Source organism: Macaca nemestrina, chromosome 15 (assembly GCF_043159975.1).
Source record: "Macaca nemestrina isolate mMacNem1 chromosome 15, mMacNem.hap1, whole genome shotgun sequence".
Lineage (NCBI taxonomy): Eukaryota > Metazoa > Chordata > Mammalia > Primates > Cercopithecidae > Macaca > Macaca nemestrina.
The window spans coordinates 109,382,635-109,408,335 of NC_092139.1; the positions used below are offsets into that span (position 1 = coordinate 109,382,635).

The window sequence follows — 25,701 nt, forward strand, 5'->3', positions numbered from 1 at the left end:
CAACAAGAGCAAAACTCGGTCTGAAAAAAAAAAAAAATTCAGCCACTAAACGGTTAAGTCCTGGCTCATTATGATTGGCTGACGTCCCTGCCTGCTCAGATATTTATTTTGAATAGAACCTTTGGGTAAAAGAGTCTTCAGGGGGCCGGGCGCGGTGGCTCAAGCCTGTAATCCCAGCACTTTGGGAGGCCGAGACGGGCGGATCACGAGGTCGGGAGATCGAGACCATCCTGGCTAACACGGTGAAACCCCGTATCTACTAAAAAAATACAAAAAACTAGCCGGGCGAGGTGGCGGGCGCCTGTAGTCCCAGCTACTCGGGAGCCTGAGGCAGGAGAATGGCGGGAACCCGGGAGGCGGAGCTTGCCTGAGCTGAGATCTGGCCACTGCACTCCAGCCTGGGAGACACAGCGAGACTCCGTCTCAAAAAAAAAAAAAAAAAAAAAAGTCTTCAGGGTAGCATTTATTTTCCCACCAACACTGATCCTAAGATGGGAAAAGTAATTACCCCATGGGAAATCAGGATACTGCAAGCAACGAGAAAGGGATGCTGAGTGGTTAAACAATAATACCTGTATTCAATACAGTGTTTATTAAATGTTTGATAATAGATAGAAGGACAGGCAGATCCAAGTATCTCATAGGAAGAAAGAAATCAAGCAGACTGCAGGTTATATAACCCCATCACACATTCAGGAAACTTAATCTCTTCATTCCAGAGGATGGGGTTGTTTAAAACAAGTTCTTCCTCTTAATTACTTTTGAGCAATTCCCCAATACTGTCCTTACCTGCACCAAGAGCATGCTAGCCAGCCCTGGCACCAGGGTCAGAGTTGAGGATGGGGCATCAGCCCGCTTTGTGAGGTGGCCTCAGTGACAGGGGTGCTATGATGTGGCAGCTATCCTACTGCAGCTGGCTGCATCAGATGTGCCAGGTCTGCCCCCTAGCTCCCAACACCATCTGCCTGGTCTAAACTTTGCCATGTTGTTGTCACTGTTGGGTGCCTGTGCCGTGGTGGGGCCATTCCATGGCCCTGAGTGGGAGCCAGTGCAGGGCCTGCTTTCCCAGGATCACAGCTGCAGGGACCCTCAGTGCTGTGGCAACCTGCTTGTCCTCTGCCTCTTTCTGGTCTGGCAGGTCCGGCACTATTGGCACCAGGTCACCAGGACCCGCTTCAGCACAAGGAATGTCATCAAGGTGAGTGGGCCCCATACACTTTCACCCTCCTTCCCTCAGCACCATGATTGTCTCTGTCACTTGTTACAAGGACCTTGTTTTATGGCTGGTGTACCAGAAATGAATCACAGGGAAACTCAGGCTGCTCCGGGAGAGCGTCGGCCAAGCCCCAAACCCAGGAGTCACCCTGAGCTCCTCTCTTTCCCTCACTCCACACATTCAATCCATCTGCAAGTCCCAGGGGCTATACTTGCAAATTGTATCTCAAATCTGATCACTTCTCCCAACCACACCACACCTTCCTGGGCAGAGACACCATCATGTCTCACTTGGACCATAACAACAGCCTTCTGCCTGGTTCTTACTGCTTCTCTTATGCAACAACAGCCTATCCTCCATATAGTCACCAGAATGGACTTCTCCTTTCTCTCTCTCTCTTTTTTTTTTTCTGAGACAGAGTCTCACACTGTTGCCTGGGCTGGTGTGCAGTGGTGTGATCTTGGTTCGCTGCAACCTCTGCCTCCCTGGTTCAAGTGATTCTCCTGCCTCAGCCTCCCGAGTACCTAGGATTACAGGCACCTGCCACCACACCCAGTTAATTTTTTTTTTTTTTTTGTATTTTTAGTAGAGACAGGGTTTAACTATGTTGGCCAAGCTGGTCTCAAGCTCCTGACCTCGTGATCTGCCCGCCTCAGCCTCCCAAAGTGCTGGGATTACAGGCATGAGCCACTGCGCCTGGCCTCTTTTTTCTCTCTTTAAAAAAAAAAAAAAATTGGCGCAAGGATAATACACACACACAGATTACAAGTATGTAGACGTAAATTTTCACAAATTGAATACATCAGTTTGTAGCATGCAGATTAAGAAACAAATAATTACCAGCAGCCCAGAAGTTTGCAGTCACAACTCTGCGGATTTCCTTTTCTTCTTCTTTTTTTTTTTTGAGATGGAGTTTTGCTCTTGTTGCCCAGGCTGGAGAGCAATGGTGCAATCTCGGCCTACCTCAACCTCCGCCTCCCAAGTTCAAGCAATTCTCCTGCCTCAGCCTCCTGAGTAGCTGGGATTACAGGCATGCACCACCACACCCAGCTAATTTTGTATTTTTAGTAGAGATGAGGTTTCTCCATGTTAGTCATGCTGGTCTCAAACTCCCATCCTCATGTGATCCGCCTGCCTTGGCCTCTGAAAGTGCTGGGATTATAGGAATGAGCCACTGCTCCCGGCCACCTCTGCAGATTTCTTTCTTTTTTTTTTTTTTTTTTTTTTTGAGATGGAGTCTTGCTCTGTGGCCCAGGCTAAAGTCCAGTGGTGCGATCTTGGCTCACAGCAACCTCTACCTCCCAGGTTCAAGCGATTCTCCTGCCTCAACCTCCCTAGTAGCTGGGATTACAGGCACGTGCCACCACGCACAGCTAATTGTTGTATTTTTAGTAGACATAGGGTTTCACCATGTTGGCCCGGCTGGTCTCAGACTCCTGACCTCAAGTGATCCACCCACCTTCGCCTCCCAAAGTGTTGGGATTACAGGTGTGAGCCACCACGCCTGGCCGACTCTGTGGATTTGTTTTTTTTTTCAGATGGAGTCTCGCTCTGTCACCCAGGCTGGACTGCAGTGGCATGATCTTGGCTCACTGCAACTTCCACCTCTCGGGTTCAAGCAATTCTTGTACCTCAGCCTTCTGAGTAGCTGGGATTACAGGCACGCACCACGATGGTCGGCTGATTTTTGTATTTTTAGTAGAGATGGGGTTTCGCCATGTTGGCTAGGCTGGTCTGGAACTCCTGACCTCAAGTGATCCACCCATCTTGGCCTCCCAAAGTGCTGGGATTACAGACATGAGTCACCATGCCCTGCCATCAGAACAAACTTTTGGAAACAGAACGTAGCACTTAGCTGCTCAAAACCCTGCAGTGGCTCCTGTACTTATATTATTCATCAAACTCATAATAAAATTCACATTCCTAATCATGACTCTAAGGACCAGCGTAATCTGTCCTGTGTTTGTCTCCAATCTTATCTCCCAGTGCTCTCCTCGTTATTGGTTCCATTCTGGCCACACGGTCTTCTTTGCTGTTCCTGTACACGTAATTTTGTTCCATCCTCAAGCCTTTGTAGTTAATGTCTCCTCTGCCTACAATGCTCTTTCTTCAGATGTCACTTGGTTTACCCTTTACTTCATTCAGGTCTCCAGTCAAATGTCACTTCCTCCAAGAAGCCTTCCCTGACTATTCTGTCTGTGTGGATTATGCAAATTATTATGTGTTCAAGGATTTTGCTTCTCTGTTCTCACCTACAGGTGCCACTGCAGAAACGGGCAGTGCCCTCCATGAGGTGCAAAACTGTCTTCGAGCTGACTCCTGAATTCTTCAGTCCTGGAAAGTCCAGGGGCCTAGGTTCTCAACAATGGGCACAAAGGCAGAGATGGGGATACCGGAGGAGCCTCCAGGAATCATGGGCCCAGAACCCGCTCTGTCTACAGCACCCATGTCCAGGCCCACCTTCAGGTGTCCACACCTACTCTCAGCCCATCTTTTGTACCACTTCCATTTCAAACACCTGTCTACTGCCTCAGGATAGTTCCTGGAAAGCGTGGCAGGTGCCTTGGTGTCTCCGTGATGGTCAGACTCGCCCTGCCTTAGATATGTGTCAAGAGATGGAGCAGCTGTTGCTTCACTCACAGGAAAGGTTGGTGTCACTGGAGTCTGTCATCAGCATGAGGTCTCACCCCAACTCGATGACCTTAACCACCTCTCTTCCAAACTTACTTTCAGCTCAGAGGCTGCAGTTCTGTCCCAGAGAGCTCCTGTCTGATCCTTCCCACCAAACACTGAGAATGTGCACTTGGAAGTCTTGGGACTGTCCACCAGAGGCCTGGGAATCAGGGGGTAAAAACCAGACAGCAGGCAGAGAGGATAGTAGACAGACCCAGGCTGCAAGGTGGATGAACCAGACAGGGAGCAGACGGGAGGATGCTTCAGAAATCCAGTCATCTGGGGAGCAGTTCCCAGTAGACTTTGGAATGGAGGGTGATGCAGAGACTAAAGTGTTGGAGTGTGCAAACCAGAGACTAGTAATAAGTGAAACTGATGGCGAGATCTTGACACCAGGGTGGGACAACCAGGACCAGATGGGAGTTGAGAGTAGAACCAACATTCAGGAACTAGGGAATAGAAACCAGAGGGAGGCTGGGGGTAAGAATCCCCCCGAAACCCAGGCACATATGGGAGAGAACCAAGAACAGTTAAGATGTAAAATTGATGCAGAGACCCAAACACCTGAGTGGGAGAACCAGGATAAGAATGGAAGTGAGGATGCTGTGGAGACCCAGACATTTGAGAGGAAGGACAAGAAACAGGCCAGAGGGGAGGACGGGGAAGAGATCCAGGCTCAAGGATTGGGGAAGCAATGCCAGACTGGAGATGAGAATGGTGAGGAGACCCAGACACCACAGTGGGAGAAACAAGATCAGATGAAAGGTGAGGCTAATGTGGAAATTCAGACAGAAGAGGGGAGAAACAAGGACCAGGTTGGAGGTCAGGATGCTGCACAAACCCAGTCATGTGGGAAGAAGAACGTGGGAGAAGTAAAAAAAGAGAATAGTGTAGAGACCCAGGCCTTGGATTGGGGAAAACAGGAATGTATTGGAAATGGGAATGTTACAGAGATCCAGACACCAAGGTGGGAGAAGCATGATCAAGGTGGAAGTAAGAAAGCTAAGAAGACCCAAGTATCTGGGGGAGAGAACCAGAAACAATTAAGTCATGAAATTCAAGTGTGGTGGGGAAATAAGGGCCTGAGAAGAGGTGAAGATGCTAAGGAAACCCAGATAGCTACCAAGAAGCAGCTCAGGGAGATAAGAGAGAAGGATTGGGTGATAATCCAGGCACTATGGTGGGGAAACCAGAGACAAGTAGCAAGTGAAATTTATAGAGAATTTGAGATACTATGTTGGGAGAATCAGAACTGGATTGGAGGTGAACATAGAGCAGAAAGTCAGGCATCAGAGAAGAGAGACCAGAGAAAGGATGGAGATGAGGTTGGCACAAATATCCTGGCACCCAAGGCTGAGATCCAGGAACAATTGAAAGGTGGAACTGATGTGGAGAGTCAGAGAAATGAACCACTTAGAGAAGAGGATGGTACATACATTCAGTCACTAGGTAGGAGAGAGGTTAAAGATGATAATGATAAAGAGACCCAGGAACTTGGGGGAAAAAATCAGGGTAAGTTAGGAAATGAATTTAGTGGAAACATTCACATACCAAAGGCGAAGAATCAGGAACATATTAGAGGCAAAGATGGTGCACATACCCAGACATGTGAGTCAGGGAACTGGGGCAAATTAACAAGTCAAATTGATGGAGAAACGCATTCAGCAGAATGGAAGAAAGATGAGCAGATTGGAGGTGAGAATGGGACAGAAATTCAGATACAAGGGAAGAGAAACCTGAGAGAAGTTGGAGGTGAGGATGGTGTAAAGACTTGGGCACCTGGGAAAGAAACCCAGAGTCAGTTTAGAAGTGATATTGGTAGAAAGATCCTTTTATCAGAGTGGAAGAGCCAGCAGCAGATGGGAAGTGAGAATGGAACAGAAATTCAGGCTCCAGTGGAGAGAAACCAGAGAGAACCTGGAGGTGAGGATGGTGTAAAGACTCAGAGATCTAAGAGAGAGAACGAGGACCAGTTAGATGGTGAAATTGGAGGGAGTCATTCACCAGGGAGGAGGAACTGGGAGCTGACTGGAAAGAATGTTGCAGAAAATCAAGCATCAGAGAAGAGAAACCAGAGAGAGGTTGGAAACAAGGATGGTAGAATGATCTGGAGGCTTAGGGGAAAAAAATGGAGGCTTAGAGCAAAGAACCAGAGACTGTTAAAAAGTAAAGGTAATGGAAAGACCTGTTTATCAGAGTGGAAGAACCAGGAACAGGGTGGAGGTGGGAATGATGAAGAAATTCAAATACAGGGGAAGAGAAACCTGAGAGGGACCACAAGTGATGATGGTACAGAGACCCAGGCTCCTGCAGGAGATGACCAGGGACAGTTAAGAGGTGAAATTGATAAAGAGATCCAGGTACAAGGGCAAAGAAATAAGAATGAGGGTGGAGTTGAGGACGTTGCAGAACTCCAGGATATAGGAAGCCAGAGAAAGTGCACAGATGAGGATGTTGGAGGGCCTCAAGCACCAAGGGGAGGAAACAAGGATCTGGTCAGAGGAGAGGATGCTGTGAGAGACAGTCTCCAAGTCGACTGTTCTGGGAATGAGAGGCCCACAGGCAGGAAGCACAGCCTACCATGGCCTCCAGCCTTCACTGGCTATGGACTTGGGACTCTGGAACAGGAACAGGCAGTGGCTGTGAATGGTTTCATCTCTGCCCCCTGTCCTGAGACAAATCCTTTCCCCCACAGGGGTGAAGTCTTCCTGCTGGTGGATGGGGAGGGAGAGCATCTGGCCAGCCAAGGCATAACCCCTGCCAGGGATCATAGAGTGGGAATCAGTCCAGCCTCCCAGCAGGCCCAACCTGAAACCTGGAGGAGACGACAAAGGGACAAAGGGGTGGATCCAGAGAAGGCCCCCAGCCTGACTCGGCAGCCCCAAAACCCTCTGTCTCTGACTGCTCCCTTGGGCATGCCCTCTGCTTGCCCCTGTCTCCCGTGTGGCCCAGCCCCGGAACCTGCCATCGCTCTGGAGGGTGCTCCCACTGCCCTCACTAGCCTGCCCAAGGGGACAGGCCTCAAGAAGAGCAAACGACTGCTCCTGGAGTCCCTCATGCGGAGGAGGATTGCACACCTGAAGTGGGGTCTTCCCCGGCGGATCCTGGAGTCCTATTTCCTGTTTAACTTCTTAGGATCTTGCTCATTGACCCTTGCTGGGGCGAGGCTCCCTGGACTGAACACAGGCCAGCAGCTCCAAGCGCAGCAGGAAAGGTATTGTGAGGCCCAGGGCTCCTCACCAGGCCTTAAGTCCCCAGAGAGGTTCCAGAGGGTTCTGCGCCCAGACAGAAAAAGCTCAAAACTTCCTTCACAAGCCAGAGCTCTGGAGAGCAACAGACTGCACAGATCAGAGCCCACGGGCATTTCCATCCAGCCTGAAAGGGCCATGAGAGTCAGGCCACCCGGGGGCGCCAGAGAACTACAGGAGATCCAGGAAGCACCTGCTAGGACCAAGCTCCAGGATCCCAGGATCCCCAGGCCGGCAGCGGAGTCTAGGAGCTGGTGTGGCCTACAAAGGGTGGGAGAGCCTCCCAATGAGAACAGCAGGGGCAGGAAAATGATCAGGTCAAGGGTCTCCCAGGTGGCAGAAAGGGCTCCCAGTAGAATGAGGACCTCATCCTCCAGGGCAGACCTCGCCCACTGGAAGAAGGAATGTATATCCTGGGAGCCCTCTAAGCCCCCCAAGCCCCCCAGACTCAAATGCCAGCAGCCCACATACAGGAGAAGAGGAAGCCTGGAATCTACAGGGTGCAGAGGGGCTGGGCAGCAGCCTTCCTACCATTGTGCAGAACCTGTCAACTTCAAAGGGAGGCTCCACTCTGCGGTGGCAAAGCTGAGCCTGACCCTTCTGAACAAGATGTCCTGGTCCCCACAGCTCACCAAGTGCCAGCACTTGGCCCCTAACCTGAGCCTGAGGGAACCTGATTCTACTCTGCTTCCCAAAGTGGGTGATCCACGTGCAGGGGAGGACAGCATCGGAGACCACACTGCTTCACAGAGGGATCTTCAGCCGCGAGGTCACTGCTGTACTGGGGCCACCCTTCCTAAGACAGAGAGTCCCCAGGGCCAGGGAGCACCTGGGAACCCAAATGGGGCTCCACAGAATACACCAGCCTCCAAAAAGTTTAGTATTATGAAGCATCTGAGTTTTTTTCTCTTCCAGCATGGCTTTAAAAAGCAGACTCAGGCCCAGAGTCCTCAGGACACATCAGAAAAGCTTTGAGAGTGTCCTGATCCCCGCAAAACCTCTAATAAATTGGTCATTTGGGTCCTGTGGTGTTCTGATTTCTCTGGCACATTTTCCAAGCGCCCCCTTTTGGGGTTTCGGATACTTTGTGGGTGGGGTAGAAGCCACTTCCACTCTGTGGTTGTGAAGGTTTAGGGAATGTGGATCAACCCAGGGTTATCTCCGAAACACCTCCCCTCCCAGCTCCTCACAGTAGAGTCCACTGAGGTTCTGTCCTGCCCTGTCCCCAGGCCAATCCTGATTGAGGCAGGATACTCCAAAAGCTTCAGCTGCTTATGGGGAGGGGTGATCCTCTGCATGGGACACTTTTTTTTTTTTTGAGATGGAGTCTCCCTCTGTGGCCCAAGCTGGAGTGCAGTGGCTTGATCTTGGCTCACTGTAACCTTCACCACCCGGATTCAAGCGATTCTCCTGCCTCAGCCTCCCAAGTAGCTGGGATTATAGTCATGAGCCACCATGCCCGACTATTTTTAGTAGAGGGGGGTTTTGCCATGTTGCCCAGGCTGATCTCGAACTTCTTTCTCTCTCTATTTTTTTTTTTACTTCTATTTTTATTTTTTGGTCTCAAGCTTCTGATTTGAGATGGAGTCTTCCTCTGTCACCCAGACTGGAGTGCGGTGGCGTGATCTAGGCTCACTGCAACCTCCACCTCCCAGGTTCAAGTGATTCTCCTGCCTCAGCCTCCTGAGTAGCTGGGATTACAGGTGCCCACCACCGGCTAAATTTTCTATTTTTAGTAGAGACAGGGGTTCTGCCTTGTTGACCAGGCTGGTCTCAAACTCCTGACCTTAGGTGATCTGCCCACCTTGGCCTCCCAAAGTGCTGTGATTACAGGCATGAGCCAACATACTCAGCCTCTAATTGCTTTTAGATACAAATCCTTGAGATCACTTATTTTCCCTTTTTTTTTTTTTTTTATGGAGTCTTCCTCTGTGGCCCAGGCTGGAGTGCAGTGGCGCAATCTCAGCTCACTGAAACCTCTGCCTCCCAGGTTCAAGCAATTATCCGCCTCAGCCTCCCAAGTAGCTGGGATTACAGGCCCATGCCACCACACCCAGCTAATTTTTTGTATTTTAGTATAGATGGGGTTTCACCATGTGGGGAGACATGGTCTTGAGCTCCTGACCTCGTGATCTGCCCGACTCGGCTTCCTAAAGTGCTGGGATTACAGGCGTGAGCCACCACGCCGGACCTTCACTTTTAAAAAACAGTAGAAATAGGCCGGGCGCGGTGGCTCAAGCCTGTAATCCCAGCACTTTGGGAGGCTGAGACAGGCGGATCCCGAGGTCAGGAGATCGAGACCATCCTGGCTAACATGGTGAAACCCCGTCTCTACTAAAAAAAAAAAAAAATACAAAAAACTAGCCAGGCCCGGTGGCGGGCGCCTGTAGTCCCAAGCTACTCGGGAGGCTGAGGCAGGAGAATGGCGTGAACCCGGAAGGCAGAGCGTGCAGTGAGCTGAGATCCAGCAACTGCACTCCAACCTGGGCGAAAGAGCGAGACTCCGTCTCAAAAAAATAAAATAAAATAAATAAATAAATAAATAAAAAATAGTAGAAATAGCTTCCTTTCCTTCCTTTTTCAAGACAAATGTCCCCTACTTTATAATTGCTTTTCAACTTTGGGTGTGGTAAAGACATTCCTGCAGGGTTCTAAGCACAAACTGCTTTTGGCTTAGTTAAACACGATCCAGAGCCCTTGTGTCCACCACTCGCCCTCAGGGGCTGCTTGCCTGACACTGCAGCGCCCTGGGTCCGTGCAGGCGCACTCCACACCGACGCAGGTCTGTCCTCCAAGTGCGCATGCGTGCAGTCTGCGCGGGAAAAAGTGCCGCCTCAGTTGAGCGCAGGCGAGGAGATGGCTGTGAGGGAGGCGGCGACGGTGGGCACTCCCGGGCCCAGGAGGGAGGAAGAGGCGGCGCTGCTCTTCCAGAGGGTCCATTACCGGCACGACCCGCGCTGGCTGCTGCCCGTGACCCCCCGCCTGTGCCTGGCCTGCGCGCTGGAGCTGCTGCCGGAGCCCGGCGTGTCGGTGCGGATGGAGCCTTTCCTTCGGAAGACCTGGGTTTGGGCATTTCCCTCAGCAAACGCCGCCGGGCCCTCGCCAGACCCGCTCTGGTGAACCCGACGCGAAACCGAGCCCCCGCGCTGTGTTCACTCTCCTCTCAGTCAGCCCATCCGGGACCCAGCCGCAGTGGCTTCGCGGGCGCCTCAGCCCCAGGCGGGTCTGCTGGCCTCGGGGGAGCCCCGCCCACCCGGCTCTGCCCCTGAAAGGGCGGGAATCCGGATCCCCCAGAACCTCACCCAGCCTCAGGGACACGCCTTCCCACCTTCTGCCTTCTGGCTCCTTCCCTTTGCTGCCCCTGCCTCCATTTCCTGGGGATTCGGCCTTAGCTCAGGCTCCCGCCATTTCAGCCCCCGCTCACCTGCGGGCCAGGCGCGCGCGCGACGGCTGCTCCTCATTCTCTTCAGCTGTCGGGGTGTGAAACGGAGGAGGGGCCGTCTGGGCTCCGAGAGGACAGGAGTGACAGGTTACAGCCGGGCAGAAGTGGGGTGAACGCTACCCGTGTTTGCAATTAAGTCGTTTTGTTTGTTTGTCTTGATATGGAGTTTCACTCTATAGCCCAGGCTGGAGTGCAGTGGCACCATCTCTGCTCACTGCAACCTCGGCCTCCCGGGTTCAAGCGATTCTCCTGCCTCAGCCTCCCGAGTACTGGGATTACAGGCATGCGTTACTACACCTGGCTAATTTTGTATTTTTAGTAGATAAAGGGTTTCCCCAACTTAGGCTGGGTCTTGAACTCCCGACCTCAGGTGATCCACCCGCCTCGGCCTCCCAAAGTGCTGGGATTACAGGCATGAGCCACTGTGCCTGGCTGATTTTGATAATTTTGTCTCAGGATACCTTCACACCTTTACAAACTGTTGACCCCAAAGAGCTTTTGTTTATGTAGGTTATATCCAGTGATTTTTTTTTTTTTTGGAGACGGTTTTTTTTTTTTTTTTTTTTTTGAGATGGAGTCTCGCTCTGTCACCCAAGTTGGAGTGCAGTGGTGTGATCTCCCCTCACTGCAACCTCCACCTCCCAGGTTCAAGCAATTCTCTTGCTCCAGCCTCCTGAGTAGCTGGGATTACAGGCATGTGTCTCCATGCCCAGCTAGGTTTTGTATTTTTAGTAGAGATGGGGTTTCACCATGTTGGCCAGGTTGGTTTTGAACTCCTGACTTTGTGATCTGCCCACCTAAGCCTCCCAAAGTGCTGGGATTACAGGCGTGAGCCACCACACTTGGTCTGTCCATTGATATTTACTGTATTAGACATAAAAACAAAATTTAAAGTTTTATTTATTTAGAAGGAATAGCACATTCATTATATATTAACAAATTTTGTGGGTTTTTTGTTTTTTTTTTTTCCGAGACAGGGTTTTGCCCTGTTGCCCAGGCTGGAGTGCAGTGGTGTGATCATAGCTCACTGCAGCCTTGATGTCCTGGGCTCAAGCGATCCTCCTACCTCGGCCTTATAAGTAGCTGAGACTACAGGTGTGCACCACCATGTCCAGGTAACTTTTTATTGTTTTTTGAGACTGGGTCTCACTATGTTGCCCAGGCTGGTCTCAAAACTCCTGGACTCAAGCAGTGATCCCCTCGCCTTGGCTTCCCAAAGTGCTGGGATTACAGGTATGAGCCACTGTGCCTGGCCCATAAGTAATTTTTTTATTGTGGCAAAATATAGATAACATACAGTTTGTTTTTAGATCTTTTTAAGTGTACGGTCCTGTGGCATTAGTAATTTAAAAAAAAGTAAATAACTGTATTTTCTCAAAACAAGAAAGATAGTGACAGGAGTGGCTTTGTTTTACATTTTTGCAAGTTGCTTTAATTGAAGACAGGTTGGCCAGGCACAGTGGCTCAGGCCTGTAATCCCACTGCTTTGGGAGGCAGAGGTGGAAGGATCACTCGAGCCCAGGAGTTCAAGACTGCATTGAGCGATGATCAAGTCATGGCATACCTTCTTGGACAAGAGCAAGACCCTGTCTCTCTTAAACACAGCTGGATATATTTATTTACTTACTTATTTTTTTGAGATGGAGTTTCACTCTTGTTGCCCAGGCTGGAGTGCAATGGTGTGATCTTGCCTCACTGCAACTTCTGCCTCCCAGGTTCAAGCGATTCTCATGCCTCAGCCTCCCAAGTAGCTGGGATTACAGGCATGCGCCACCACGCCTGGCTAATTTTGTATTTTTAGTAGAGATTGGGTTTCTCCATGTTGGTCAGATTGGTCTTGAACTCGCAACCTCAGGTGATCTGCCTGCCTCGACCTCCCAAAGTGCTGGGATTACCGATGTGAGCCACTACACCCAGCCAAACAGCTGGATTTTTATCTATTTCTGAATTCAGTCTGTTGTGATGTGATGTCATGTAGTCTCAAAAACTCCACTGTACACTTGTGGGAGAATAAGAATGAGAAAGACTGGGCCAGGTCCAGTGACTCACACCTGTAATCCCAGCACTTTGGGAGGCCGAGGTGGTTGGATCACGAGGCCAGGAGTCAAGAGCAGCCTGGCCAACATAGAAAAAAAATGAGGAAGACTAAGAACATTTTAATATTATATGAAAATATTTTTGTTACTGTAGACCTCTGGAAAGTGTTTTAGGCACCCTTAGGAATCCCCACACTGTGCTCTAGGAACTCGGAAACTAGCTAATAACCTCTGAATTTTCATTAAGGATGGAAATTCTGAGGCTGCTTTTCTTGGACAGTAAATCAGAGATGAGTAAGACAGTGCAGCGGGGAGAAAATAAGATAACATGTTATTTGGAACTTAGAAGAATGAACATGTTTGTGGTCAAGTGCTGTTCAGGGTAAGGAGAGGAATTAGGAAAGGGTTCTTACAGGAGGAAGCATTCAAATTAGGTTTAAGAAGATGGGTGAGATTTGGACCAGAGGAAGTGGGAGGCTGATTATCCCAGGAGGTAGGTATTATAAGGATGGGTTTTGGGGATAATCAGAGTGTTTGAAGGGAAATTGAAAGAGATGAGATTGGAGAGACAGGTTGAGGACAGTTATTTGAAGAGTTTGAAACCCAGCTAAGGAGCTTGAACATAATCTGTCAGATGAAGGGGAGTTATTAGGATTTTTTGAGTAGCTCATAGATCACTACCTTAATCTATTATGTAGGATGAATTGGTGAAGGAAAAACAGGAGCCTTACAGTAGCACAGATGAGAAGCAATAAGAGATGCAACTTCTACCTTTTATTGAGCACACTTTTCTTTTGAGATGGAGTTTCACTCTTGTTGCCCAGGCTGGAGTGCAATGGCGCAATCTTGGATCACCGCAACCTCCGCCTCCCGGGTTCAAGCGATTCTTCTGCCTCAGCCTCCTGAGTAGCTGAGATTATAGGCGCCTGCCACCACGCACAGCTAATTTTTGTATTTTTAGTAGAGAAGAGGTTTCACCATGTTGGCCAGGCTGGTCTTGAATGCCTAACCTCAGGTGAGCCACCCACCTTGGCCTCCCAAAGTGCTGAGATTACAGGTGTGAGCCACCACACCTGGCTTGAACACACTTTTCTTTTTCTTTCTTTCTTTTTTTTTTTTAGACGGAGTTTTGCTCTTGTTGTCCAGGCTGGAGTGCAGTGGTGCACGATCTTTGCTCACCACAACCTCCCCTCCTGGATTCAAGCGATTCTCCTGCCTCAGCCTCCCAATTAGTTGGGGGTATAGGCATACGCCACCACGCCTGGCTAATTTTGTACTTTTAGTAGAGATCAGATTTCTCTTGGTCAGGCTGGTTTTGAACTCCCAACCTCAGGTGATCTGCCCACCTCGGCCTCCCAAAATGTTGGGATTACAGGCCTAAGCCACCATGCCCGGCCTTTGAAAAGCCACACTTTTCTTTCTTTTTTTTTGAGACGAAGTCTCACTCTTGTCCTCCAGGCTGGAGTGCAATGGCGCTATCTCGGCTCACTGCAACCTCCGCCTCCCTGGGATTACAGGCACCTGCCACCATGCCCGGGTAATTTTTTTATTTTTAGTTGAGATGGGGTTTCACCATGTTTGCCGGGCTGGTCTCAAACTCTTGACCTTGTGATCCGCCTACCTTGGCCTCCTAAGGTGCTGAGATTACAGGTGTGAATCACTGCATCCAGCCTCTATTTTTGCTTGCTTGCTTTTTTTTTTCTTTTTTTTTTTTTTTTGAGATGGAGTCTCGCTCTGTCGCACAGACTGGAGTGTGGTGGCGCAGTCTCGGCTTACTGCAAGCTCCGCCTCCCGGGTTCACGCCATTCTCCTGACTCAGTCTCCTGAGTAGCTGGGACTACAAGCGCCCGCCACCACACCGGCTAATTTTTTTTGTATTTTTAGTAGAGATGGGGTTTCACTGTGTTAGCCAGGATGGTCTCAATCTCCTGACCTCGTGATCCGCCTTTCTTGGCCTCCCAAAGTGCTGGGATTACAGGCGTGAGCCACTGCGCCTGGCCTATTTTTGCTTTCTTCACCAACATGTTAGGCTTAAATGAGCTGGTGGACGAAAGTGATTTGTAAAAAATAAATTGCTATGTAAATGTAGGGCATTAGGAACCTTAGCTCATGTATAATCTTCTGTATGAACACATGGATTCCTCTGTGTAAATGATACCCTTTTCCAACCTCCCTTGAAGGAGTATGGGTCTCGCCATAGTTTAAATGATCTCTCCGGTATCATCCTGTAATTGTACTTGGAAATTATGGTTGTTGGAATCAGAATAGCCAAGATTTGGTTACTATTGAATGTTTTTCTTCATTTGCTTCAAGTTGTTGCGCAAGAAGCACATGTTGTCTTGCTTCCAAGATGCCCTCGTGAGGCACACCTCCCTGGTCACGCAACTGGTGTCTCAGGATCAGAGAGTCTGCATCCGCTTCATAAGCGTGCTTTTTGGTAAGATTAGGAGGGAAATTTGATATGAGTTTTGAATGTGTAGTATGTATATCTGCTTTTGGAGGTCTTGGAAAAATGATCCTAGATGATTTAGATTTTTTGTATTGTAAAACTTTATTAGCAAATTGTTTTGTCATAATGATGTGGAAATGGCCCCTTTTCTAAGATCCAAGATGCATTTTACAGTAACTGACTTTACTAGAGCCAAGAAGTTAGTAAAAGTAAGAAGATGAAAATGGGAAATGTTGGCCAGGCATGGTGGCTCATGCCTGTAGTCCCAACACTTTGGGAGGCTGAGGTGGGTAGATCACTTGAGGTCAGGAGTTAGAGACTAGCCTGGTCAACATGGTAAAACCCCTGTCTCTACTAAAAATACAAAAATTAGCTCCATGTGGTGGCATGTGGCTGTAGTCCCAGCTACTCAGGAGGCTGAGGCATGAGAATTGTTTGAACCCTGGAGGCGGAGGTTGCAGTGAGACTAGTTCGTGCCACTGCACTCATTTGGGCAACAGAGCAAGACTCCATCTCAAAAAAAAATCTTCAAAGAGTCCAGTATAGGACTCTAAAGTCCAGCCTGACCTATTATCTTTTTAAAGCCTGGGCAGGTCATTGAAAGTCAAAGTGTTTGGTGCTGAGAGTAGAATTTAGTTGGAACATTGTTTATAGCTGCTTTTAGACTTACAAATTACAGTGTGCCTGCATGGGTCTATTTCTTTTTGAAGAGAACTGTTAACCACTCCTTTTTTTTTTTTTTTTTTTTTTTTTTTTTTTTTTTTTTTGAGACAGTCTCGCTCTGTCGCCCAGGCTCAGTTCACTGGAATCTCTGCCTCCTGGGTTCAAGCAATTCTCCTACCTCAGCCTCCTGAGTAGCTGGGACTATAGGCACAGGCCACTACTCCTGGCTAATTTTTGTATTTTTAGTAGAAACGGGGTTTTGCCATATTGGTCAGGCTTTTGTTGAACTCCTGACCTCAGGTAATCTGCCACCTTGGCCTCCCAAATTGCTTGGATACAGGTATGTGCCACCGTGCCCTGCCTAACCACCCCTTTCTTACCTCCCTCTGCTCCAAGGACTGTTACACAGCGTGGAAGATGGGAGTGTGACAGACCTCTGTATTGAAGGTAAGTTGAAACCATTGTATCTAGCACTTGAAGATGAAAGTATTAGTCTGAATTGCAGCTCTGGTTACCTGAGACCTTGGCGAAATTAAGAGGAACTCCATTAGTTTTCAATCACTAATTCAACATTTGTTTCTTTGTTGTTGTTGTTGTTTTTTCTTTTTTTTCTGAGACAGAGTCTCTGTCGCCCAGGCTGGAGTGCAGTGGCCTGATCTCGGCTCACTGCAAACTCCACCTCCCGGGTTCACGCCATTCTCCTGCCTCAGCCTCCCAAGTAGCTAGGACTACAGCCCCTGCCACCACGCCCAGCTAATTTTTTGTATTTTTTTAAGTAGAGACAGGGTTTCACTGTGTTAGCCAGGATGGTCTCAATCTCCTGACCTCGTGATCTGCCTGCCTCGGCCTCCCAAAGTGCTGGGATTACAGGTGTAAGCCACAGTGCCCAGCCTCAATATTTGTTTTTTACTTTTTTTTTTTTTTAGATGGAGTCTTGCTCTGTTGCCCAGGCTGGAGTGCAGTGATGTGATCTCAGCTCACTGCAACCTCTGCCTCGCAGGTTCAAGCGATTCTCCTGTCTCAGCTTCCCGAGTAGCTGGGATTACAGGCATCTGCCACCACGCCCAGCTAATTTTTGTATTTTGAGTAGAGACAGAGTTTCATCATGCTGGCCAGGCTGGTCTCGAGCTCCCAGACTCAGGTGATCTGCCTGCCTCAGCCTCAAGTGCTGGGATTACAGGTGTGAGCCACTGCACCCAGCCCAATATTTCTTTCTTTCTTTCTCTCTTTTTCTTTTTCTATCTTTTTTTTTTTTTTTTTTTTTTTTTTTCTGTTGAGAGAGGGCCTCATTCTGTCGCCCAGGCTGGAGTGCAGTGGTATAATCATAGCTGACTGCAGCCTTGAACTCCTGGGTTCAAGCAATCTTCCCGCCTCAGCCTCCCAAGTAGCTGGGACTACAGGTGTGCACTACCATGACTGGCTAAAAAAATTTCTTTTCGTTGAGACGGGGACTTACCATATTGACCAGGCTGATCTCAAACGGCTATTCTCAAACTGTCCTCCCGCCTTGGCCTCCCAAAGTGCTGGGATTATAGGCGTGAGTCACCATTCCTGGCCTTACATTTTTTCCTTGGGTATCTACTCTGTGCTAGATACTGGATCAGGCACTACAGATACATAGATAGGTAAGACATGGTCCCTGTCTTCTAGGAGCTTACAATCTGGAGAAGAGATTGACTGACAGGTAAATAACTAGAGTTGATGAGTGATGTTACGAAGGCACATACAAAACTCTTTTTTATTACATCTCATATTGGTTCGTTGAGAGTTGTATGCACACAGGTGGTGGTTAAAACTGTTGAAGTGGACAGAGCGTGTTACCACAGGCCTGTAGTCCCAGCTACTTGAGAGGCTGAGGTGGGAGGATCCCTTGAGTCCAGGAGTTTGAGGTGACAGTGAGCTATGATTGGCCCACTGCACTCTAGCCTGGATGACAAAGTGAGACCCCCTTCTCTAAAAAAAAAAAAAAAAAAAAAAAAAAAAAACCAAAAATTGTCAAAGTGCATGGGTTTACCTATAAAGGGTTTGTAGAGAAAGAAGGTAAGAGCCCTGATAAGCGAGGATTCTTGCAGAGAGAGTGGGAATTGTACTAGTTAGGATCCAGTTAGGAAATAGAAGCTACACCAATTATTTGAATAGAAAATCTTTAAAGAATGGTTAAGTAGGCTGGGTGCAGTGGCTCATGCCCGTAATCCCAGCACTTCGGGAAGCTTAGGCCAGTGGATCACTGGAAGGCAGGAGTTCGAGACCAGCCTGGCCAACATGGTGAAACCCCATCTCTACCAAAAATTAAAAAAAAAAAAAAAAAAAAAAAAAAAAAAAAAAAAGGCCAGGCGTGGTGGTGGGCACCTGTAATCCCAGCTACTTGGGAGGCTGAGGCAGGAGAATCACTTGAACCCGGGAGGTGGAGGTTGCAGTGAGCTGAGATCGCACCACTGCACTCCAGCCTGGGGTGATACAGTGAGACCCCATTTCAATTGAAAAAATAATGTTGGTTAAGTAGGTAACTGAAGAAAAAGAGAACCACCAAATTTTCATGGAGATAGCAATTATAGAAAACAACTCCCCCACTGGGGCTGGGGAAACAAAGGAAAGAGGCTGAAATGGTTAAAACTTAGAAGTTTTGAGGAAGGGCCTACTTAATGAAACTCAGACCTCTGAGTGGCACTGACTAGATAATACTGTTGTCTCTGGAGGAGGAGAGATGCAATAAAGCTGGTTCTGGAAAAACTGCAGGCTGGATTCAGCTACTGTCATAGAGTGGCACTGCCACTGCCAGGATAAAGAAGTGCTAAGGTGCCAGGCACCTTAATTGTGTAGGTCTGTAGTCCTGGCTACTCAGGAGATTGAGTTGAGAGGATCACTTGAGCTTAGGAGTTCAAGTCCAACATGGGCAACATAGCAAGATTGTCTCTTAAAAAAAAAAAAAGGGTTAAGGAGATACTTATATGAATGGGAAGACTTATATGAATGGGAAACAGACAGGAAACCCATAGGAAACTAAGAGGAAGGGCAACTCCCTTCTTCCTACAGCCTCACCATCTCTTTCTAGTGCTCATTATTGGCAGAACTTAATGGGGTTCAGCTAGCAAAGCAAAAATGTGATCTGCAGAGTCTAGTCTTAGTATTCTAAGGCAAAGTAGAGGGTGGGTTTTGGAGCTCAAAGACAATAGTGTAATAACTGGTTTGGTCCATTCCTTTGGCTACTTGGTGTCCAGATACCCTTCTCCACATATTTGAACTCCCATAGAACAAAAACAACTTGGTTTTTACCTAACAAGATGTAACTGTCCTTCATTCATATACTTCATACAGACTAAGCCATTGTCAATTTGTCCACAACATAAGGGGGTTGATAATTTATTTTTAAATTCAATCACAGTCCTATATGAATATTCTGTTACCTAAAGACTAAATTGTAAAGCTAACCTCCACCAAAACTTGTTCAAACAATAAGGAAAAAAGGAGAGAGAAGAAAATAGTTAATATACAGAAATATATTACAATCTTCATTTTCATAACTGGTCACAAGGATATAGTTGATATTTATCATTTCCTTCTTAATGGGTTTGTTCTATGTATCCTTTGCCCTCAACCAGGGTCTCAACTGGTCAGGGTTTTTACCTGGTAGGGTGTCTCACACCTTCATTCCTGAAAGGCCTGAATCTTTTTTTTTTCCCAAGCCAAACTGTATCCAGCTTTATTAAAGATACTTTCCATAAACAGTCATGGTATTTCAGGCAGGACATGGGCAGACAGTCATTAACAGTATACAACAACTTTCAAACTCCCTTCTTCAATGGACTACCAAAAATCAGAAAGCCACTATAAAACCCAATGAAGTCTTCATCTGATGCTTTGAACAGGGAAAGTTTAGAGTGAGGGTTGACATTTCACATTTAACATGTTGTTTAACAACTTTTCACAAGCCAACCCTGGCTTTCAGGAAGTGAAATGAAAATGGCAGAATTTATCTGAAGATCCACAATCTAAAAATGGAGCCACTGCTCTTTTGACAGGTGCCATCTCAGTGGCATCACTGGAAAGTCCAGATTGTCTGACACACTGGTAGCCAATGACTAGGGGTCAGGTCCCAACAGATGTCTGGGTCTTAAGGGAGTTAAGTCTATGCTGAAAGGTGGAAAGGGAGAAGAGGACATAAAAATGAATTTGTTTTTCCATACCACAAGGCTTTTGTGCCTAGGTGGCCATGTGTGTCAAAGTCAGGGAATCCCTCCTCCTGGGAGCCAAGAGGAAGTCTCTCAAAACTAGAAGGGAAAGATGTTTTCCCCACATCAATCCAGCTTTGCAGACTTTCTATTAGTGACATATGCCTCTTCCCCAAAAATATAACCGTGCAGTGTTCTGTGTGCTGACAACATACCTTAAAAAAATTCTGCATTTTTATAAAACTTGATAAAAAATAGTATTTCAAACTGTATAGTCACCAGAAGTACACAGTTATCAAAAATGCACACACTTCAGTTGGCATCTCCAGCACCTTCAGCTTTCTGTGCCTGGTCTGTTTTGGCATCTCCATTTTCTGCAGGGTTTTTCCCCTCCTTGCCAGCATCCGCTTTTCCCTTTTTCCCTTTGGGTACCTTCTCTCTCTTCTTTGCAGGGGCCTTTTTAGGCTTGAGCTCTGGCTTTGGAGAAGCAGATTTTGCAGACAACCTTGCGGTCTTTGTGGTTCGTCCTTCACCTTGGCGTTATCTCATTTAGCGTCCCCTTCAGCCTTTCTCTTGGGCATGGTGGTAGCAGCGACGGTGGCGGGTTGTAGGCGCTGTGCGCGGGATGCAGCGGTGCACGGGCTTTGGCTGGTCTAGGGGTTGTTCTTACCTCTTCTTCTTCCAAAAGGTCTGAATCTTTAGTGGCTCTTCCTTTTTTTTGGTTGCTGATGTTTTTCATTAACTTTTACTATTGAATATGAGACTAGTAAGAAGAGCCCCGGAGAATACCTGGTTCCAGACATAGTCCTCCTTGCCATTATTGTTAGTGGCAACTGAGTTTCCCCTGGATATTGGGATCAATCATTCCAGGTAGTAGAATAATTCCTTATTTTCCTATTGGTTGAATGACACGAGGCACTCAAAATGGCCAGATGATAGTCACAACTTCTAATTCAATGAAACCATTGTGTGACCTTTCATGGAAGCATTCTTTCCTTAGGAACTAAGATCTTTAGCAGAGCCCAAAGTTGCAGGATAGGATATATTGTGGGCTGAATTTATATGTACCCCCCGCCCCCGGCAAATTTATATGTTGAAGCCCTAACTCTCAGAACCTCTCAATGTGAGTGTATTTGGTGACAGGGCCTTTAAAGAGGTGATTAAGCTAAAATGAGGCAATTAGGATGGACCCTAATCCAATCTGACTAGTATCCTTATAAGAAGAGGAAATTTGAACACACACAGACACCAGGGGTGTGTATACACCAAGCAAAGACCATGTGAGGGCACAGTGAGAAGGTAACCATCTACAAGCTAGAAAGAGAGGCCTCAGAAGAAACCAAATCTGCTGACACTTTGATCTTGGGTTTTCAACCTCAAGAACTGTGAGAAAATAAATTTCTGTTGTTTAAGCCATCAGGTCTGTGGTATTTTATTATGGAAGCCCTAGTGAGCTATTATAGTATACAAAAATTCTGCAAGTGGGTTAGTAAGTGTAATAGGGAAATGACTCCCACTTTACCCCTTGATTCCCTGACCCATGTATTCTACTGTGGGTAAGACAGCACCTAATGTTGATCACCGCATCAAAATATATACCACATGTAAGATAGAACCATATCCTTTCAGAGTGGTGTCTTTCAGGTGGTGGAATAACTGAGTCTTCATAGGCCATTCCACATTCTGTTAGGTCAGGTGATTCCAGGTGATAGAGTATGGGAAAAGAGCAGTGAATTTTATGGGCATGAGCCCATTGCCTCGCTTCTCTTGTGAAATGAGTTCCTTGATCCAGGTGATGTTGTGCAGAATACCATGATATTGAATAAGCCATTCTATAAGCTTACAGATGTGTTTTTGGCAGAAGTGTTATGGTTTGGGAAGGCAAGTCCATATTCAGAATACATGTTTATTCCAGTGAGGACAAATCTTTGCCTCTCCATGATGGAAGGAGTATAGTGTAATCCATGTGACACCATATAATTGGCTGGTGCCTTCAGGAATGGTGCCATGCTGGAGTCTTAGTGTTGGTCTCTGCTTTTGGCAGGTTAGGCACTCAGTCGTGGCAGTAATCAATTTAGCCTTGACAAGGGAAAGTCCATGTTGTTGAGCCCAGTGCATAGCCTCCAGCTCTGCCACCATAGCCACCTTGTACTTGCATCCACTGAATAAGTACTTGATGGCTAGGGAAAGAGGTGGATTAACATTCACAAAATGTGCCATTTTGACTACCTGGTTATTGAGAATCTCTTCTATAATAGAAGTTCTTTAGAGAGCATTCACACAAGAGACAAATATCTTCCCACTTTATGCTCCCTCTGAAAGGCCCGTCTTCTTCTCCAGGCCTCATTGTCACCAATCTTTCCTTTTTTTCTCTTTTTTGAGACAGAGCCTCACTCTGTTGCCCAGGCTGGAGTGTAGTGGCGCAATCTTGGCTCCCTACAGCCTCTGCCTCCCAGGTTCAAGTGATTCTCCTGCCTCAGCCTCCAGAGTAGCTGGGATTACAGATGTGCGCCACCATGCCTGACTAATTTTTTTTTTTTTTGAGATGGAGTCTCGCTCTGTTGCCCAGGCTGGAGTGCAGTGGCACGATCTTGGCTTACTGCAAGCTCCGCCTCGCAAGTTCATGCCATTCTTCTGCCTCAGCCTCCCAAGTAGCTGGGACTACAGGTGCCCGCCATCATGCCTGGCTAATTTTTTTTGTATTTTTAGTAGAGACAGGGTTTCACCGTGTTAGCCAGGATGGTCTCGACCTCCTGACCTAATGATCCACCCATCTTGGCCTCCCAAAGTGCTGGGATTACAGGCATAAGCCACCATGCCTGGCCTAGTCACCAGTCTTTCAATTGTGTCTTTCTCAAGTCTGTGACCATCAAGCCAAAGAGTTAGCAGCTGCTCATAAGTCAATATGATCTGTATGTACTTCTGACCATCTCTCAGTCTAGCTAATGCAGACAATGTACCACTTGAAGTTCTGACCACCCAGGGTATTTCCCTTCATCATTTTCCTTCTAGGCCACCCTTGAGTGGGGCTACAATCCTACAGCCATCCACTTCTCGTTGGTACTAGTGTAGCTTGCAGAACCATCATCAGACCTCAGAAACTTCACCCAGTTGGAGAGCACTAGAGGAAGACTAAGCGTCAGGCAAGAAGGACTTGCTCCTTCCTCATGGTTCCTGTTTGCTTTCTGCCTGCTTCTTGTTTCTGTCCTGTTAGCCTAGAATGCTTCTTGACCCTGCAGTGACAGAACCTTCCCACAGCAGTTGCTGAATTTAGTTTGCAGCTTTTCCAACCCTACAGAATCTCTCCTCAAAGCCACCAGCAGAAGTACCACAAATGAGTGTAGAGAAGGGTGGGTTTGGAGCTGAGAGATAATGTTGTAATAATTGGCACAGGAACTTGCCTATAATTCTTTTTTTTAGTATATGTAAAGGAGCAAACTGAGGAAGGAAAAAGTAGAGATAATATAAAATAGCGGTTTTCAGCCAGGTGCAGTGGCTCACACCTATAATCCCTGCACTTTAGGAGGCCGAGGCAGGTGGATCACCTGAGGTTAGGAGTTGGAGACCAGCCTGGCCAACATGATGAAACCCCGTCTCTACTAAAAGTACAAAAAATTAGCCGGGCATGGTGGCAGGTGCCTGTAGTCCCAGCTACTCGGGAGGCCGAGGCAGGAGAATGGCGTAAACTCGGGAGGCGGAGCTTGCAGTGAGCCGAGATCCGGCCACTGCACCCCAGCCTGGGCAACAGAGCGAGACTCCGTCTCAAAAAAAAAAAAAACCAAAAAACAAAAAACACGCCTGTAATCTGAGCACTTTGGGAGGCCAAGGCGGGCAAATCACGAGGCCAGGATATCGAGATCATCCTGGCTAACACGGTGAAACCCCATCTCTACTGAAAAAAAAAATACAAAAAATTAGCTGGGCGTGGTGGCGGATGCCTGTAGTCCCAGCTACTCGGGAGGCTGAGGCAGGAGAATGACGTGAACCCGGGGGCGGAGCTTGCAGTGAGCCAAGATCGCGCCACTGCACTCCAGCCTGGGAGACAGAGCAAGACTCCATCTCAAAAACAAAAAACAAAAAAACTAGCCAGGCGAGGTGGCGGGCACCTGTAGTCCCAGCTACTCGGGAGGCTGAGGCTGGAGAATGGCGTAAACCCGGGAGGCGGAGCTTGCAGTGAGCTGAGATCCGGCCACTGCTGCACTCCAGCTTAGGCGACAGAGCGAGACTCCGTCTCAAAAAAAAAAAAAAAAAAAAAAAGCAGTTTTCAAACCTAGCTTCACAATAGACTTACCTGGAGAACTTTAGAAATACACTAGAATTTTATATTTAGAAAACTATTTTTAAGTATAAAACATATTTAAATATATTTAAGTATATTTAAATAGAAATATATTTATGTGGAGCAATATATATATATATATTCACATTAAACAATATATTGGGCTCCCTTAGACATTCAGTTGGCCTGGGGTGGGACTTGGGCATTAGTTTTTTTTTTTTTTTGAGACGGAGTCTTGCTGTGTCACCCAAGCTGGAGTGCAGTGGCGCGATCTCGGCTCACTACAAGCTCCGCCTGCCGGGTTACATCATTCTCCTGCCTCAGGCTCCCGAGTAGCTGGGACTACAGGCGCCCGCCACCATACCTGGCTAATTTTTTTGTATTTTTAGTAGAGATGGGGTTTCACCATGTTAGCCAGGATGGTCTCGATCTCCTGACCTCGTGATCCTCCCATCTCGGCCTTTCAAAGTGCTGGGATTACAGGTGTGAACCACAGTGCCCGGTCGGGCATTAGTATTTTTTTTAAAGCTTCCTAGGTGAGTCTAATGTGCAGCCTGAGTTGAGAACCACTGATACAAAACAAAGAAGGCCAGGCATGATGACTCACACCTATAATCCCAGCACGTTGGGAGACAGGCAGGAGGATTGCTGAAGCCCAAGCATGTGAGATTACCCTGGAAAGCATAGCAAGACTCTGTCTCTTAAAAAAAAAATGAAAAACTTAGCCAGGCGTGGTGGCATGTACCTGTAGTCCCAGCTACTCAAGAGGCTGAGTGGGAGGATTGCTTGAGCCCAAGAGTTGAAGGCTGCAGTGAGCTATGATCACACCACTGCACTTTAGCCCGATGACCCTGTCTCTAAACAAAACAAAAACAAAATCAAAAGAAAAAAACAAAGAAACCAGAACTCCTTTAGTTTGGATGTGCACACAGTTTTTTTTATTTTTGAGACGGAGTTTTCTCTTGTTGCCCATGCTGGAGTGCAATGGCACAATCTCAGCCCACTGCAACCTCCACCTCCCGGATTCAAGCAATTCTCCTGCCTCAGCCTCCTGAGTAGCTGGGATTACAGGCATGCGCCTCCATGCCCGGCTAATTTCGTATTTCTAGTAGAGACAGGATTTCTCCATGTTGGTCAGGCTGGTCTCGAACTCCTGATCTCAGGTGATGCGGCTGCCTCAGCCTCCCAAAGTGCTGGGATTACAGGTGTGAGCCACCGTGCCCAGCCTGTGCACACATAATTAAATGGAAGAAATAGAAAAGAATAATTCCAATTAGCCCATGCAAATTACTACCTGCACTGACTGAGTAGAAGGGCCACGGAAGGTGGAGTCTGGGTTGGGGGTGCCTCCTGATTAGTAATACTATTGTGTCTGTTCAGTCATTATTCAGCTCACAACGCAGCTGAAGCTGGAGGAGACCACCCGTTGCCTGCTGGATGAGTGCCACAAAGAGGTCGGTAAATAGCTATGGGTTCTTGAGGTCTCAGAATCCTCAGATGTCAGAGCTGGGTCAACCCTTCTTTGA

At 47.6% G+C, this 25,701-nt stretch overlaps 2 protein-coding genes across 10 annotated transcripts in view; both read left to right on the forward strand.

Annotated features, from left to right (window-relative positions):
• Positions 1-839: 839 nt before the first annotated feature.
• LOC105464369 (uncharacterized) lies at positions 840-8,159 on the forward strand. Of its 2 annotated transcripts, XM_071080651.1 has the most exons (3): positions 840-1,198; positions 3,475-3,863; positions 6,585-8,159. In XM_071080651.1, exons 1-3 carry the CDS (start codon positions 983-985, stop codon positions 8,110-8,112), a joined length of 2,133 nt encoding a protein of 710 aa, XP_070936752.1. In that variant the 5' UTR covers positions 840-982; the 3' UTR covers positions 8,113-8,159. The 2 variants fall into 2 exon arrangements, with proteins under 2 accessions (XP_070936752.1, XP_011710502.3); XM_011712200.3 differs by having other exon boundaries at positions 844-1,198; positions 3,475-8,159.
• A 1,635-nt stretch (positions 8,160-9,794) lies between these two features.
• The window catches only part of LOC105464366 (meiotic double-stranded break formation protein 1), a 102,845-nt gene continuing 86,938 nt past the window's right edge, over positions 9,795-25,701 (forward strand). For 4 of the 8 annotated variants that reach the window (XR_011614172.1, XR_011614173.1, XR_011614174.1 and 1 more), the window contains exons 1-4: positions 9,795-10,167; positions 14,929-15,052; positions 16,124-16,174; positions 25,556-25,629. Coding sequence is in view for 4 of the 8 variants with exons in the window: in XM_071080656.1 (XP_070936757.1) it covers positions 9,994-10,167; positions 14,929-15,052; positions 16,124-16,174; positions 25,556-25,629 (423 nt within the window). In the remaining 4 variants the exon portion in view is untranslated. Of the gene's footprint in view, positions 10,168-14,347; positions 15,053-16,123; positions 16,175-25,555; positions 25,630-25,701 lie in introns of those variants that run through there. The other 4 variants (XM_071080653.1, XM_071080654.1, XM_071080652.1 and 1 more) reach the window with 4 other exon arrangements.